We start from the raw sequence: 18,522 nt of genomic DNA on the forward strand, positions 1-18,522 counted from the left end.
TATCTCATCTTCCAAGATGCAAATACAGTTACTACACTGAATGGCACAAAGGATTACATCAACTCATCATGAACAGAGACTTCCATTGTGTTAAGTGAATCAGTGTAGAGATGCCTCACAACAAGACATCAGTGAAACAAGCATAAGTTAACTCAGAGAGTATTAATTCCACATTCATTAATAAGGATTATGCAAGGTGGATAGATGTTCATCCTCAAAACAGCTGAGCATGCAGTTTTCTTTTTTCTACAAATTCAAACCATACAAAAATTAATCCCTTTTTGCAGTATAAAACTTAAGACAAATTCAAAGAGCAATGGAACCCACTTTTCCCACTTGCCACCCAAGTGAAATGCTGCCTACAGAAAGAAAGACAAGAAATACACACCACATAGAGCAAAGCTCTGTACAGGAAATCCTTACGACCATCAGGGTTCTGATCCAACTTCCGACGGATGAAAAATCCTCCCAGCTTGCGGATCAAAGTGCTACACACCAAAGAAGGATTATACTCATTGATTTCAGTTTGCAGGAAACTGCTACATCTCCAACAAATAATTCCTTGCACACAACAGGGATTCAAATAACTAAAATTCTTAAAGACTAAACTGTATTACACTATTTGCACATGATGGGACTACACAAATATTTCTCTATTTCACTTATGAATTGGCTTCTTTGCACTGTCTTGCTCCATTTCACTGCCTTGACAGGCCACTGACCAGGAGATTCTTGCACACTGAGATGCTGGTGACCCATGTATGAGTTCACCTGAGCTATCTCCAGTCTGTGCTGTGCTGCACAGACTGCATGGCCTGCATGCCCATGGTGTGCTGCACACTCATCCCAGCTGCAGAATCAGCTCAGCCAGCTGATTTTAACACAGAAATCTGCAGGCAGCTCCCCCTTGGCACCAGCAATTACACCACCTGCATGGTCCTGCCTTTATCTCATAGTGAGAATGATGAATAGGGCTGTTTTCTTGACAAAAAATCCTTTACTGCCTCAAAAGACCAACCAGGAGTACCCCGTTCTGCAGACAAGATGCTATGTAGGGATCATGGGCCTGCTGAATACCGCAGAACTCAGGGTGCCCAGTGCCTAAAGTAATGTTAGATTAATGCTATGCTAAACTTTTTTTATTTTGCTGGCACTAAGAACTAGCATTTTAATTGCTAATTTATATTAATGCCTTTTTCACTGGGATTATTACAGACCAGCACCTACTGGTGTAAAACACCCTTGAAGTCAAGGCATTCTCTCCTCATCATTTCCTATAATATCCAGTCATTCTTTAGATACCTCATCAGGCTCTTCAGCCACCAGAAATATAATTTAAACTCAGACTCAAGTGGAATACTTTTCCACAAAGTATTATTCAAAGTACTGTTGCTGCTCGTTAGCCAGCTCATTAAATTGCATCAAGAATTGTATATTCATAACTCTTTCTCCCAGATCATCTTTCCTTAGTCATCTAACCACTTTGAGACCCCAAAAAAGGAATATCCTTTCCCCTTACCCTACTAAGGCTGTAACAAACCTTCTCAGAAGGACGTTGTGATGCTCCCTCTCTGAACATGTCATAGGAATCAAAGTTCTACATGATGGCCCAGTAACAGCCAGATAATTTTACACTTGCACACTTTGTGCAACTGGTCAGATCCCACCACCTCAGTCTTTCTTCAAATAAGGAGAGGTTATTACCTGAAGATGGGGATGTTGAGATTGTTCCCTGCAGCTATGTAGGGTGCTTTGATGTTATGGCAGAAAAGAATGAATGTAAGAAGCAGATAGTCAATGTGGGATTTGTGCACAGGCAAAAAGATAAGAGGCAAATTCATCTACGGTGGGGAGAGAAGGAAAAAAGAAACAGGTCAGTTAGTAAGAAATATGGAATATTACTCCTTCTCTTAAATCCACTGTTGAGATTGCTAGCATCATCTTATCTCAACTGATGGTATTTTCCAGTTGCCATAATTGAGTTTCTTTACTTGTGGTTTTCCTTCAGCTGGGATAATGAAAACATTTTAGTCAACTTGTCTTTAGTCTTAGTTTTCACGGACTGTAGTTTTCAATTGTGTCCACTACATTGTCAATGATTAATACTCCCAGTTTCTTCAGACTCACAGTGTGGAGACACCAATCAAACAATTTAAGGGATGTGGAAAACCCTCACTGTCACCAAAGTACTGGTATAGAAATACCAGATAGATATTAGCAAGGAGTTATGAATAGTGGGTTACCCAAACACAATATTCAAAAAAACCCAGAAAAGAATGGGAACTTTTTTATTTGTTTTATTTATCTAATCAATATTGCTTAGGTAAATCCTGCAAGAATAGTTAATTCATTTGAGTGTAAAGAAAATGGTAGCATTCAGGAGTTTGTTGGACCAATTTCAATAAATATTGAAAAACTGGAAACAGATTGCTAGTAAGAAATGGGGAAAGTTTTTTCTTAAAGTTTTTATGCCAAATCAAAGTAAAAGTGAATAATCCTGACTTGATCTTCTAATTTATTGCTGGCTGCCTCAGCTCAAAAAGCAGAAATGATGCTGGAGGCAAGGTTATCTGAGACAATAATTTTAGGTCACACAACTCTAGGAGCATATATTTAATTATGAACACTATTTCACAGTGTTCTTATTGTAGTTCAGATATAATACAGTTCTACCTACAATTGCATTTCATACAAACTTAGCAGAACTCTCACAAAAAGAGAAGTCCTATAAATATTAATAGAAATTACTTCAGAAATCTACCTCACTGGATTCTCCCACCCTCCCTTACCTCTGTTGCTGCTTTGACCATTTCTATTTGACCTCTGTGGATCTGGATATTCCAGAAGAAGCTGTTAAACAACTTCAGTAACACCCAGCCAGTCAACCTAAGGGAAAACAAACACAACTCAAAAAGCTTCATTTATTTTTGCCTCTGTTTTGTGTTGCTTCTGTATGACTAAAGGCAAAGCCAGTTGATCTGATAACTTACATTCAAACAAAAATACTATAAAATAAACAATTATTAATTAATATTAAAAACTTATAAACTATAAATTACTATAAAATTCAATTGCTAAACAAGGTTTTGCCTATGCTTAGTAGACACATTTCAGCCTCCTGCAGTTATGACCCAAATCTTGTATCAACTTCAGTGAAGGCTGTGAAACTAGGAATATGACAAAATCATCCTTAGTAGTAAATGTAGACACCACAGAAGATTTTTATCTAAAATAAGACTCGCTCTGAGATACTTATATCTACAAATTGTAATATTGAATAAGCTAACGGAAAAATTATCTTTCAGTCCACGATGCTGCAGACAGCTGTTCTTGCCCATATGAGCCTGAAACAACAAATTATGCCAATACTGATCTAAGCATTAGCAGAAGAACGAGTTTTGGGAGAAAAAGAGAGGTTTGTATTTCATTTTATCATAAGATACATTCCTTGGAAAGGCAGAGGATTTCTGCTGCATCTGAAAATGTAGAATAACTACTATTTTTGTTGGCAATATGCAGAAAGAGCTTGTCCACTCTTTCACTCACTGACAATATTAATGAGACATTTTTCTTACCTGATTAAAGTAGGTGACACATTTGCTACCATTTCCTGGAGAATTTTCCTAGCTTTTTTCTTCACTTTGTTGATAGCTTTAGGATCTGTCTGAACAAAACTGCCTGGAGTACTTGGTTCAGAAGCTTCATCTACAATGGCCTTCTGGACTCTACATTAAAAAGTAAAGTTTATGAGACAGCCCCAAAAAACACAAACAACAATTCAGAATGAGCTATGTATTACCACAGGAGTAACTTGCAAACATAAAAAGCATCCACACTGAACTATTGTGCACTCCAAATGCATTGAACTTGATTCAGTTTTATAAGCTCTAATTTAAGAGGCAGATGATGATTGAAAAGGCTCAAGGGTGACTACATGAAACAGTACATACACAGTTCAGAGATACTAACATTAAGTGACTGCCAATTTTCTGAAATGGTTAGTAAAGTTAAAAATTCAGGGGGAACAGATGCAGTCTCATTTTTGTTACTATCTTCTTTTTCCTGCCCAAGCAATTTCACATACCTCATTAGACAGATTTATGCAGTCGCTATTTTGAACTTCTAGATTATTTTTGCCCTTGAATTCTCAGTTTTACTAAGTCTAACAAAATGTTATAAGTGCTATTTTCAAAACATACCCAAGCCACAGCAAGTGGCTTTAACACACCCTGACTGTAGCACAACGCAGTCTGCTTTACTTTTCAAAAGCAACACTATCATCTTCAGATGTGACTCAAGCTTTAAAAATTCAGGAGAATTAGGAATGTTAATGCAGGCAGTGTGTGCCCTCTGACAAAAGTAGCCTCAAGGATTGAGCATGCGGTTGAATTTCTTTGTGTCCAAGGAAAACTGATACTTAAACAGCTGATCAGGAGCTCAAGATGCCATTTAAAATGAGGCATATGAAACAGAAAACAAGCTCCACAAAGTTAAGGCTGGGTACCCCATTCTACAGCCTTTTTCCATTTTTTGCTGCACTCTCCAGGTGTACACTCAGGGTACTCCAAGATGCTACTTTCCTATTATTTCTGAAATACTGACAATTTCTGATGACTGCAGTATGACTTCAGTGGTAATGACTTACATGAATTAGATAAACAGAAGTTTGAGGAGCTCTCATGTAGCAATTTATTTTTCTGTGTACTTCTGCTGTTCTTCCACTACACACCATTCATTCAGAGATTTGTAATCCTTAAACTATTTTTACTATTCCAACAGAAATTGCAAACTACATTCCTGAAAGGCTGTGCTGAAGATATTGCATCTTCTAGTATCTTAAACAGTCTGATTTTCAAAATTTGCAGTTTCTAAATTAAGGCATATTTTAATGTACTAGAAATTTTTAAAATAGTTTATTTTGTGTTATCTTACCTGCTGTTATTCAGCACATTTTCTGTCAGATTCTTGGCAAACATGCCCTTATGAACATCCCTCTCTTGCACAAAAAGGATGTAGCAAAAGCGTCTCGCAAGCCACCCTCTGTACCTACAAAAATATGAAGGGTATTTCAGTGTGGTCCTCAAAATATTTTGCTTCCAAAAACAGTACCTTTAAATACAAGTAAAAATACAATTAAGAAGCAAAAGTAAAATTTTATAAATGGCTGTATGCAAGCTTCTATATCTTCTAGTAAATTGCCAATATCTTCACATTCTAGATGAAGCAACTGATGCATAGCACAAAACATCTGAGCCAACATCTGCACCCCTTCAACTCAGGGTGACACTGGCCTTAAAACACCCACAGAATCACAGAAACATAGCAAACAAACCAGCATATATATTATGTCTGTCCCCTGGAACCAACTCGCCAGCTCGACGAGGCCAAAAGAAGTGAAAGTGTTGATTTCCAATTTGGTGCCCCTTTCCACCAAGGAAAGTAAATGCCCAGCTAAGAGGTTTGTCAACTTCTTCAAGGAACACCAAGCCCTCTTGGGAAAGCTGCTCACGTAAGTGCAGGGTAAACTCTCACAAACACTTCTGAAAATATGTTTGCATTAGCCATCAAAACTAAACCCACTTTTTTAGTTAGCTTTTCTTTCTTTACAGTATTTTCAAACACCCAGTCCTATGTGCCTTCTCCATACCTTCTCCTAGCAAAGTTTTAGTAAGAGTATAACCACAAAATAATCAGTAAATCTCACTACAAATTCAAGTGTTTAGGGTAACTTATGAAGACAGTATCTGCTTTTTTAATTAACCCTGTCTTCTACTCTCTCAGTCATACAAGCAGAAATCACCTGAGAAAATGTTATTTGGAGTATCAAACATCACAGAAGATGCCTGTGACACAGAAATGGCTTGCACTCCATCCCCCACAGTGCATATCCATCACTATTCCTCTCCTCACCTCCCTCATTTACCAGGCCAGAGGACAAGGACACCTCACCGCTCTCATTTACCAGGACAAGCCACCACTTACACAAACCAGACACCTGGGACCCCCAAACAGCAGAGCTGATGTGATGGGGCAGAATTAACAGCTGGATGAAAAATTAAATTCTGTCCATTTCTAAGCCCAGAGCAGTAAGTATTATGCAAAACCCCTGTCTTGAGTTCTGCTGGTGCAATGGCTGCTGCTGCTCCAGTGAGTGTCCCAAACTGAACTGTGGGTAACAAAGCTCATGGTGGTTTCCATGCTGGAGCCCCGCCAACGTCTCACCCGTTGTCATCACTCGAGTTACTGATCTTGGCTGTCAAACCTCCCTACCACACTTCAGTGGATTTATGCATGTGTTAAAAACAGCGAGGAAAGATGAGACAGAACTTTACACTGCAAAAGGCCAAAGCCCTAGAGTGCACTGTAATTAAGATGGGTGCACATGCATGAGCCATGGGTACAGAGTAGCATGGAATGATCACACAAATTTTCACACCAGCTGTTCATGCTGTCAAAGAAGAAGACCGGTAACTCTGTTTTAATTGCTTTTTTCCTTTATCTCCCTTCTCTTTGGAGTTTGAGAGCCTTACTGATTTTTCCAGAAAGCAAAAAAGAGGATATGCTTTGTGACAATATTTTTTGGTAACTATGAACATATCAGAACAGCACACAGCTATTGCAGGGATCTGTCAAGGTATTAAGGCATCTACATTCATTTTACATCTAAGACATAATGTAGTTTAATTGGAAAAATCTGTTTTCTGATCATGAAGCAATAAGAGAAGACAAAAATGACACAGAACGGACCAGTCAAGAAACACTTAAAACTGGCAGTTGTACCTCAGATAAAGGCTGTCAATACAGTTACACCATGCTGGCAGTTAAAGAGAACCCATTTTGCTTTTTAAAGCCAGGAAACTGCGACTATGTAGCCCCATGAAACATCAGAACTTCATTAAAATTGTCCATTTTCACACTATAATGGCACCATATTTCTCACTATTCTGAACTAAATGCGTTTATTTCAGAATAACTCATTAACCCATATATTTTTCTCCTCCTATTTCCAATGCAAGTAACTTTGACCATTCAAAAGCATTCAAGCATTAGACTTTCGAAACTGATTTTTAAAAAGTTAAACAGTATTTCAGTTATTTTTCTGTATTCCAAACTACAAGCTCAACTCTTAAAAAACCCATAATTAATACAAATTTAATAAAGAACAGCTTCTAACATTGGCTTTCTCCCTCTCAAGCACACACAATGCCGCCTTTCTTTCACTCAGACACTTTGGCTCATTTCTTTCAGGCTGCTGGACTCTCTTTGTTTGCTCTGACTCTACAACAAACACTGCAGGACCTACTTATGCTAATGATTACTGTAAGAAAAACGTAGCAAGCATTATTAACTTTCCAAAGAACAGAATATATTTGTGCAATTCCAGTATCTTCATCCCAGAACACAAGATATGATTCCGATAGTGCAAAGACACAGCTTCATTTTTTTTTTCATTTATACCACACTTTTCAGAAGCTGCACTCTGCCACTGAGGCAGAGAAGAGACAGATTCATAAGACATATTCAGGTTAATTGCCCCAAGTAGTAATAGTCAACACCTAAATTGTGAGCCAGATCTGCTCAGTAAATTAAAGGGCAGCCTGAAGTCATTCTGCATAAGGGAATAAATCGGGTGCCCTCAATATTATGCTACAGTCACTGCCATTTGCATGAAAAGAGAAAGAATTTTTTTTGTGAAAAAATTCCAGGTTTTTTATGAAACAGGTTTGACCCCTAAAGTCCTTGTCTATAACCCCAAAGGACTTTGCCCAGTTCCCAAATACACACAGCCAGATTTAACAAGCACATTACTGAAGTCAGCACCAAATCTCTGCATTTTAGAACCACAATATATACCAACTCGGTCTAGATCATAATAAAGATTTCTCTGTCATAAAATCAGAGCACATTTAATTTTAAAAGCAAAAGAAACACTTGCTACAATACCTGGTATGTGTTTCATTGATATATATGACATTACGTAGACCCAAAGAAGGAATACTAGAATTGAAGAAGTTATCCTGTAAAACAAAAAAAAAAAAAAATTGATGGACTATTTAATTACATAAAAATAGCTTTGTCTGTAACATTCATCATACTATTTAAGATAATGCAATGCTTTTCATTTGTACTATAATCAAAGCCAAAACCGGAGAAGTGCTGAACCTGCCTATACAGTACAGAAACTTTTAAAATGAAAACACAAATTCTAATCACTATTCCCAAGTCCAATACTTTCAAAGCATTCTCTAGGCTTTACTGTGTGGTTGCACTGGTTATGCTCTTCAAACACAACATTTCAGCAGATTCTCATGTAATACAAACCAGAACTCATCATAATCCAGAACTCATCTTTGAGACAGAACTTTATTAAGCCACAGTGGGCATTAGTGTAACCACGAGCATTTGATGCTCAGTCTGTAACATCCAATTTGCCAGCAGAACAAGCATCATGTAACAACAGCCCAAGGGTCAGGATATCCATCCATGGCTAGGTGGCAAATCTCCACATTCCTGCTCTGCCTGAACAACAAACTCAGTCCAGCCTTGTAGAGCCCTGTTACCACATGCCAAGGGATTAACTGGGATGAGTTTAGGAGCACTTCTACAACAAATCTTCCTTAGCAGGAAGACCTAAATTTTACTCTTCCATAGTCCAACTGAATACCTTGACCAAGAGGCTGATTTCTTTCTTCCAAATGATATATAATTATAAAACTGGTACCTTGCCAGAAGTGAATTACAGCTACAACTACTGGAATTGTACATGTCAAAGAAGACAAAAAAAGGACTGCAAAGGAGAGAGATGGTCACCAGCAACAGCAGAACTGCAAAACAACCTCACCAGCAATTTGTTTGTATTTTGTTTAGGACATGCCATTTGCCACAAAATAAAAATATTTGACTGTCCTGTATTATTTGCAAATCAGGTAGAAATTACATGCTAAGTGAGAGCAGAGTCCTCTGCTCCCTGCTAAAGCACAACTGTGCTGTATAATCAACCAATTGTTGCTCTAAGGCCTTAAGAGAAAATTTCAATGTTATGCTAATTTCTTTGACTATACACTGGTGATTTTTTGTGGATCTTATAAGCTGATGACATGTTCTGATAAAGAGAAGCAAAATGACTTTTTCTTGGTCTCCCAAACAATCAGCAACAAAGTTAAGTACCACTGAATGCCAGTCTATACCTGCCTATACCAGTGCTCTAAGTGTCAGGTTAAACCTCACTACGAAACTCATCCTCCAGCAGTACTGTCATAGTTTACCTTTTCTTTATTTAACTCCTCTCCAATCCTGTGTCAGGCAGAGCATGTGGTTCTGTGAAACCAACTGAGCCAATACAGGATCTCCCTGCTGGCACAGAGAAGAAGCCCAGCTCCCACCACCACATCCTGGCCTCTCCTGCTCATCTCTACGCCTCATCTCTTAACTTAGAGCACCTCCAGCGTTCATTACACCCTTTAATGTCCCAACTTCATGCAGACAAGATAAAAAACTAAGATAGACTAAATGAATAAAGCAGGTAGTTTTCTGCTTGGTTAGTGAACTTGAGCAGCCCTCAGGAGAGCAGGAAGGAAAACATGAGGGAGAATCAAGACCTTCCACTCAGCATTGGCAAGTTGTTAGTATGGTCAGCACACGTAAGGAAATTTGCCTCATTCATTTATTTTTTTTAAGAAAAATAATGAGAAAAAAGCTCCAAAAAAAGTATTTGGAATCTAATGAGATGATTATCTTTGTTACTGTCTGAAATATGTCTAGATATATTTCCTTACAGCAGAAGGTAACAAAGGGCTTAAAAGGTCATGCTCCTTTCTTAAGTGGGATCTCAGGTTAGTTAATGAGTCTCTTATTAAATGGACAAAATACAAGAATTTTATTTTTAAAGCATAATTCCCAGTTTGAGAGGAACAGTCTAACTACTAACAGACTAATTACTAAATGTATAAAGCCCTAAGCTGAGGATTCACACACACCTTTTTCAAAGTCAAAACACTTGACTTGTCTGTTTGAAGTAGTCTCAGTTTATCTAATTGTTTGTCTTGTTGCCCATATCATACACAGCCTTCACAGTACATTTGGATTTCTAGACCACATTTGTATGTCATTGTTGCAATTTTCTGTTCTGGCAGAGAAACAGAGTGAAATAACTTCTCTCTGGTCAAAGAGGGAAGAAAATCCCTCTAGCCCAGCTAATGAAGGTGTGAGTGAGTGCAATCTAAAGCCCAGGGTGTACACACAGCCAAATTACATGATGAATTGGTTGCACACTGTATTGTGCCATTTATCAGCATTTTGCATGCTGAGCTTACAGAAAGCGTGCCCAATGCCGTTCAATAAAGTTCACATTTTAAATCAGCTTGCGCAACCAGAGCCACCATCCTGACACTGTTCCCAGCAGACAAATATCCCCACTATCACAACTGGCAGTCCTTGTATCCAGGCTGGGCAGAGAGGCAAGGAATCAGCAGGTGTAGAAAATTAACTTGTTCTTCCAAGCTCCAAATTCCCATTATTAATCTAACACACCAGATAATTTTGCTATCCCATTTTCTAGTAGTAATTCTGAGGAGCTGGAGAGTTTTGTGCAAGGAGTAAGTCTGCACTGAGAGGTGGGACACTAAGCATCAAAACATCAAATTCCATGACAAATTAAATGTAAGCACAAACAACAGTGAAAAACTATAGCACTTCATGAAGTAAAAAACATTGTGGCCTTAATTCTGAAAGTAAGGAAACTACTGCAACTTCATTATGCTGCAATTATGCATTATTGTCAAACATAATCCATTCCATAATCTTCTTACCCGGCTCTGGGGAGTGCATACATAGCAACATCGTCCCACAAACGGCCTTTTCCTGCTCAGCAGAGCCTCCTTCCATCTTAAAGTGGCAGATCGGAACAGAGTGGGACGAGAGTTACACTCTCCCTGCAGAACAAAACACCACTGTGTAAATATGCAGAAATATGTGTTCTGCTGTGTATGGGAAAGCTTGGAGGAAGAGAAGCTACCAGATACACACAAAAAATTACTTCTCAATTAAAGCACATTTTTTCCCAACATTTTTCTAAAATTCGAAGAAATAAAAGCAAAATCTCAGTGTTGTACTTATGTACGCACTGCTGCATGGGACACACAAAATTTTAAAAGGAATGATAACTGTAATTAGAAAATCACCAAAGAAACTGCCTGCTGAGAAAATTGAAAGAGATTAACAGTACACTACATTCTCAACAATGTAAAGATGCTTGCAATATGAACAATGTATTTTAAAGTTCAACTAAATGTCACCTGTAAAACTACAAGAAGACTCAATGTATCCAAACTATTAACTCCAGGAACTCTGTAGGCACTTTCAGCAGTTTCATGCAGAGTGATATGAAAAAAGAACCCCTGTGCCTTCTCCAAAGTTACACTGTCTATCTGAAGATTACAGAACAAAAAAATCCAGAGTGACTGCATCTGCAGAACTCATTCTCTATGTTAGGATATAATGCAAAAATTGTAGTTAAGTATAACTTAAATACAATTAAGTGGTTAAGTTTATTATTTCCACTAAAGTCTACTGAATTATTCCTTGCCTGAGAATGAGAACTGGGCTGCCATTTTTAAACCACATGTTTTATTGACAAGAGACTTACTTCCAGTATTAAAAGAGAAGTTACAGAAACAAACCAAACCCAAAATGTTGTTTAAAATAGAACTTTTAAGTGGCAGAGCAGCAGGGTAAAACCAAGACTGGAAGACACAAATACAGATCATCACATACTCAGCCCAGTGAGAAACTCCCAGAAAGTCAAAAGCCATGCTGAAGATGTTTAAAAACTAAATAGTGCATGTATCACATTTGGCAAGTAGCACAAACTGGCAAATATTCCAAAGCTAACTCTTCCATCTGAAATAAACAAGTATCAAAATGCTAAACCTGCCATAATCCCTCCTCTACCACCTTCTTTAATGCTAACTCCAAAGCAAACAAATAAACTTTGTAACAACACCATCTTCCGCTTGCCTCCAACCCCTGACACACCTCTCCAGCATTTTCTTACAAAACCTCCTTTCTATATCTTCTGACTTGCCTGCCTTTATTCCACTTTCTCACAGATCTCTTGATTACTGCAGCTTGCTGTTCCATGGAACTTAGATCTAGCTAGATAGAAATCCCAGCTGCCAAGACATCTGCCCTTTCCCTCAACTCTGACCATGTTTCCAATTCTTCTTCAGTATCAAGTTCAAGCTCCTCCTCTCCACAGGCCCTCCTGACCTGTACTGCTAAACTATCTACCACCACCCAAGTCCCCATGTGGCTCTTGCAGCTCCACCCAGACCACTCTGCTCACCGCCTCCTTCATCCCCTCCAAATCCCAAGACTCCCTCAATGGAGGACACAGACTTTTAATAGGCTCCTTATTTATATCCACCAATTTTTTCCTGCCTCCTGGACTGCACTCCTGCTCCAGCTTCAATGCCTGTATGACTGCAACTTCAGCATCAAGCTCCTTTTCACCTGTACACTTCAAACTACATCACCCAGAAGAGCAACAAGCTTCCTATTTGACTTTGGCCACTCCAAAATGGGATTCTGTACATTTACTGCTATATAAAATGATTAGCAACATCACACCAGACGACTGTAAGACTATCAGTAGAGTTTGACAGGATTTTTCTTTTTTAGCAACATTATTATTTGGCACAGAATTGAACTGTTGGTTACTCCTCATGTTTCAAGTTAAATTAAAACCAAACTGTATCATGCATGACAGACATAATTCCTTAACTTCACTCTTCATAACAATAAAAAGTCCACCTTCAACTTGAAGAAAAAATAAGATAAATAGCGCCATTTCCAATTTTTAACATTTCCAATTTTTACTTACCCACTCTTCAGTGGAATGCTTACATCTACTGATGCTACAGTCTGCTGAGGTGGACAAATAGGAAACATCTATTGTTCCAAGGGACAAAGCAGTTTCATCCATGACACAGGAATTGAACTGAAGATCACAAACTGCAAAATAATAACATGTGCATATATATATTCTTTTTATCTGTATATTCATATATTTATATGCATGCACAGAAACACACACCTAATTTCAGTGATGGGTATCTAGCAATACACTAGCAAACTGATATTTTTTCACCTTTCAGTAAAAGTTCAGTTCCAAAGACACTTCCTTGCAGCTAGAAATTGGCATGATTTTAATATGCTAAAAACCCCAGCACATCTGACTTGCAAAAACACAGCACACCAACCAGCTTCCTGCATGCTTTTCTCTCCCTGCTCTTCTTCCCATAACAGGTCACTATATCCCCTTGTAATTTTCCAGTTCTTTACTGCATGGCTTAAACCCTCCAGCCATACAGATACCCATGTCAGACACTTTCATAAGTTTACTATTCTCTTGCACTCTGACCTTGCTCTTTCGTAATTTGCTTCTCAAGGACACTTGTGATCTACCAAAACTGTCATTAATGTTCTCACCTAATCCTATCTCACAATATATTTTATGTGTCTGGTCTAGCTGTAGTCAAACCAGTTTGCAAATTCCTTGGGAAGAAGGAGTGCTCTACAAAAAAGCATACCTCTAAATGTGAACACGCTGCTGACAAGAGACATTTCAGTCTTGTGGGATTAAAAAGCAGTAAAGAAATCTCAACCTGATTAATTATTTTGAAATTGAAGTTTTCTAGCTCAAATAATGAGCACAGTAAATAATTCTGCCTTGGCCAAAAAAAAAAAGGAAAGGCAAACATACTAAAATAACTTAGTGTTGTACATCGTATTTTGAAAAGACTACAAATTAAACTGTTTCGAGAGCCACTGAAATAGGAATCCCAGCATTTTCACCAACAGAAACTGTCAAGAGGCAATACCTCCTCTTCCATCTGTTACAGCAAAGAAACATATCATGGCCAAGCTGTGGGCCATCAGAAATGAGATTGTTCCCACACAGATTGCTAAACTAACACCTGAAACAGCAAGATCTAAAACTTCAGCCCGACCTTTTTGCCTTCCCTAGTGGTCTCCCCAAGTTGCCACAAACCCACCCCGCAATACGTGCACACAGAGAGCTCACTACAATCTGGGGTCCCAGCCAGTACAACCATGCATATCCTTGCACAGCCTAAGTACCGAAGTCATCCCTTTATCTTTGCTGCCTGTTATATTCAATCCGCCTTTTATTTAAATCAATCCTCAGGCAAATTACTATCTAACCCTCCCAATAAATACAAAAAAAAAAAAAATGCCTGGAAACCTCCAATGCTGGAACCGAAATGCGTCCCGCTCAAGGTGACCTTGGCTGCACCGGTATGTACAAAAGATGAACTTTTAAAAATGCGCAGTGAAAAGCACGTTGGAGCAGCAGCCGCCGCATACGTACCTGTGAGCCAAGCCAACCCCGCTGCGGCGCTGCGCTGTTCACCTGCCGGCCACCGCCATCCCCGCGGCTCCAGCAGCGCTCCGGGCTCACCGGGGCTCCCTCAGCGGCGCTCCTGCTCCAGCCCCGCCGCTCACCACGCTGCTATAAATAAAACCGCGGCGCTCAGCGCGCTGGGGGCGCGCAGCGCCCCGGCCACCGCCGCTGCCAAGGGGCCGCCCCGCGCCTCCCCGGCCGCGGGCAGCCGCCGGCACCGACCCCGGAGCCCCGCGGGGTCGGCCGAGGCTCCCCTTGCCCACCTGGGCCTGCACCCCCTCTCCGCCGCTGCCGCTCCGCCGGCTGCCCCGGCCGCGCCGCCCCTCCCGCCACGCGGCAGCCGCTGCGCTGCCCCGCCCCGCCGTCGGGGGCAGCACCGCCCGCGCGGCCCGGCCCGCGCCGCCTCCGGCTGCGCCTGGGCCCTGCGCGCCGCCCGCTCCGCTCCGCTCTCTCCGCTGCCAGCCCCGGGCCGCGCTCCCCGCCGGCTCCGCGGCTGCCCCAGCCCTGCCGCCGGCGCCGCGCCTGACGCGACTTCCTGAGCGCCCGGCCCGCAGCGCGGCCCTGCCTGGCCCCGGCGCTGCCGCTGCCCCGCCGCCCTCACAGCCCGCGGCACGGCCGTGCCCTGCCCGAGGCCGCCCCGGCCCCGCTGCAGCCGCCGCGCGGTTCCGCAGCCGCTCCCTCCGCCCCTCTGCCCGAGCCCACAGACAGCAGCGACTCACGGGCTGTTTGGCTCTCAAATGTGGCTGCTGAGCAGCAAAACGCTGGAAAAAGTGAAGTGGGGTTTAAATGGGTTTGCAGCGATTCGGAGTTGCCGTGGAAATTTCGGGACTGGTATCGATCTGCCTGCCCGGCCTTGCAGCAGTGCCAGTTTGCCTTTTACTGAGCGCAAAAGTAAATGTTGATTGAGATTGCTGCATGTAACCAGACAAGGGCGAGAGTATTTTTTGGCTTTGGCATTCCTGGGCTATTTAAAGAGAGTTTCTCTGTGGCTTGAGTTACAGCCCAGCAGGAAGGCTCGTGCCTGCATTTCTTCTTTGAATGTCCGAAGAGCAGCAGTGCAATACAGGAATAAAGTGACAAAAGATACCGTTTATACTAATGCAGATACTCCGCTTAGAGATTTAAGTCGTACAGGGTGTTAGTTTTCTCCTTAAGTTGTTGTTTTGAAATTATTACAAATGAGAATTGTAAGAATTCAAACTGCCTTTCATATGTAAAAGAAAATACTTAAGATGTCATAGAAACCTAACTGCTGCATGCACAGGAGAACTGCCCTAGTTCCCACAACTGAGTGCCTCCAGGGAATACCACTGGAGTATTAGAGCTGATAGTTTACGAATATCATTCTGCAGTTTGTGGGTCAGAAGAGATTTTGAGCCGGAATTTTCCTCCTTTAGCAAGGAAAAATACTTTTTTTTTTTTTTTTTTTTTTGCTGCAATGTGGATGTTGGAATAAAAGACACCTACTTTTCAAATTAAACAATACAGTAAGATATGAGCTAGAAATGTACAACTATTAAATGTACAAATATGAAATGTACAACTCATATAAAGTTTGTATTTCTGGGCAATAAGCAATCCAGTATTTGTGTCTTTGATCTGGTGACCAGCAGCAGCACCACATCCCATATTCAGGGCTGCATGGTGTTTGACCCAGGGATGTTGGAAGCATCGAAATGGGAGGCTCTGAACTGCACTCAGAAAAGTGAAATCCAGTGTTACATCCTGTGTTTTTCTTGGAATAAGGAGCAGATCACAGAAGCAAAGTCCCTATAAAATGCTGCAGCCCACATTCTGATCATTGCTTCCAGCATCAGTCTATGTGCAATGAGGGGAGTCAGAGTTTGAATCATCTTAGAAATTGCATTGGAGGAAATTATTCAGGATTACATGAAAACTGAATATAACAGAGATGGCAATGAACACATATATTGAGTCTAAGAAAATGCAGGAAACATAAAGCCCTTAAAATTCTTACTGATGTTGAATAATTTAATTGTTTCACTGCATTTGTGTTGTTATTTGGCAGCTTCTTAGTAGGTACTTTATAAAAGACCCTCAATACTGCTTACACACAACCTTCTCTAGCTGTGGAAGCACACTGATTCTTTTCCTCTTCCACTCATAAAAATAGGGGATCAAAGAGGGGACTTGTTTTCAGTGTGCTACGGTGTATCTCAGAGGAAACTCAACCACTGAATGTAAAGCCAGAATGTCTGCTCTGCTTCCCTCTATAAAAGAAGAGCTATAGTACATTTAAAACCTAACATGGAGCTTTTGGCATGTTTTTTTCATTGTACACTTTTACACTGATACATTTTTTTTCTAGTTGCAAAAGAGTTATTTCTGTGATATAAGTAACACAAAAATCAGAAGAAAAGCCTCAATGGCTTTGTCATAATTTTGTGCAGTCTCTAGAGTATGATTTTAGTATCATTTTTGAGAAAACTGTTTAGGCTGTTCTTTAGACTTTTGAAAAGGATAGTAAATAGATATAGTGTTTTACTTAAACGTAGTGATTCTGTGTAACAATGAAAGAATGTTTCTTGTTTGATTGTAGAGCAATTTTCCCATTTTTCTAACCTTAAAAAATTATTGGCTTATTGTAAAATAAATCCAGAGATAATTTCATCGCTCATTTGAAAAGGATCCTGAATTAGTCTAATGGGAATTGCAGCTTAGCAAGATCTTTTTACACTTGTATAAATCCTCAGGCTTAGTAGTAAAATCTCATTTCAGTATTGAAAGCTTGATGGTGATGTTGTGTTGCCATGGAATCAAGCAAATGGGAAAAATTTTGGAATGCCCCGAAGGAACAGACTTTCAGAGCTGCATGTGCTCTAAAAAGCACAAATACTTCTGGGTTTTCTCTTCCAGAAAAGGGAGATTCTATCCTGCTTCCATTGAAGCCATTGGGAGGCTTGCCACTGATCTCAGTAGGTGCGGGAGCATGCCTGAGTTTTGCAATCCATCTTTTTAAAGTCCTTAAACTGAAGTGTTTGCCATGCCAATAAGTCCAGGGAGGTGATTTGCATATGATGGCAAATGAGCAGAACCCTGGCTTTGTGTGAATAAGCTGCTGACCACATTCATGCATAGCAGCCTGCAGAGGAGAAAGAGCTGGCAGGATTCTTTTTTTTCTAAAATAATGATTAGTCCTTCCTATGTTTAAATTCCTCATGAAGCTTCCAGCAGAGTTCAACAAAGTACCTGTTTACTGGACAATTCTGTGCAGAAGAGGAGGGAGCAGGGACAAGGGGACTTGTTTTTACATCGGCTCTACCCTGGGTCTGTTCTCTGAGCTCATTTCCAGCGATTCCCATGATGTCACTTTTAGTAATGGAGACATGTTTACAAAGGAGTACACAGCATCCTCTTTAAAAAGAAACTTTCAACTTGGGGAGCATTACAAAAGTTAGGAAACTAAAAATTGTGTGAGGAGGGAGTAAAGATCCAGACAAAGGTTCTTTGTTTGCAGTGACCGAACTTGACCTCACATGACTATGAACAATAATGAATATGCAGTTTGGCAGTGGCAGAACTCAGTGTCAGCAGTATTGCCTTTGGTATACAATATGTTAAGAGCATCTGAGAGTGGCAAGTGGCCACAAAATGAGCTGATAAGATTGTATGTAAAAATGGTTTGAGTATACTTTATATCTCCTTTCAAGACAGATTATTTTTTTCTTTTTTCATCTCCCTTATCTTGAGAACAAATATAAAATTCATTAGGAGTACAGTGACTCTCTCCTATGAAATATATTGTGTTTCTGTAATTTTGAAAAGATAAGGGCATTTTAGCCCAAGCTGCTCCTAGCTTTTCCCTTGAACTTGTTACTCACATTACAAAAAAGGCTTTTGTTCTGACAGAAAGATCCAATATAACTAACTGGGTTAAAACCAGTATAACTAACTTTTACACTTCCAAACTTAGCACCATTTTTTTATCAAGAAATGACACGCATACTTGCGTTTTGTACAAATCAGAAAATCCTAACTATCCAAAGGGATTTGCCAGCATTTTAAATGTAGCAATGTGGAATGGCAGCATTTGGAACAAGATTCTCCCATACTTGTGCCTTGAGCAATTATCTGCCATA

The 18,522-nt window shown here is 40.2% G+C and overlaps 1 protein-coding gene across 2 annotated transcripts in view; it reads right to left on the bottom strand.

Moving 5' to 3' along the window:
• GPAM (glycerol-3-phosphate acyltransferase, mitochondrial) overlaps window positions 1-14,529 on the bottom strand; it is a 29,319-nt gene extending 14,790 nt beyond the window's left edge. The window contains exons 1-9 of one of the 2 annotated variants that reach the window (XM_072931249.1): window positions 14,390-14,529; window positions 12,881-13,011; window positions 10,809-10,931; window positions 7,945-8,018; window positions 4,933-5,046; window positions 3,576-3,725; window positions 2,790-2,886; window positions 1,705-1,841; window positions 389-488 (exon numbers count right to left, since the gene is read on the bottom strand). In XM_072931249.1, the coding sequence (XP_072787350.1) occupies window positions 389-488; window positions 1,705-1,841; window positions 2,790-2,886; window positions 3,576-3,725; window positions 4,933-5,046; window positions 7,945-8,018; window positions 10,809-10,931; window positions 12,881-12,982 (897 nt within the window). In that variant the 5' untranslated portion in view covers window positions 12,983-13,011; window positions 14,390-14,529. Of the gene's footprint in view, window positions 1-388; window positions 489-1,704; window positions 1,842-2,789; window positions 2,887-3,575; window positions 3,726-4,932; window positions 5,047-7,944; window positions 8,019-10,808; window positions 10,932-12,880; window positions 13,012-14,389 lie in introns of those variants that run through there. The other variant, XM_072931247.1, reaches the window with a different exon arrangement.
• Between the last annotated feature and the right edge of the window lie 3,993 nt (window positions 14,530-18,522).

The sequence above is a fragment of the Taeniopygia guttata genome, chromosome 6 (genome assembly GCF_048771995.1).
Source record: "Taeniopygia guttata chromosome 6, bTaeGut7.mat, whole genome shotgun sequence".
In the NCBI taxonomy this organism is placed as follows: domain Eukaryota; kingdom Metazoa; phylum Chordata; class Aves; order Passeriformes; family Estrildidae; genus Taeniopygia; species Taeniopygia guttata.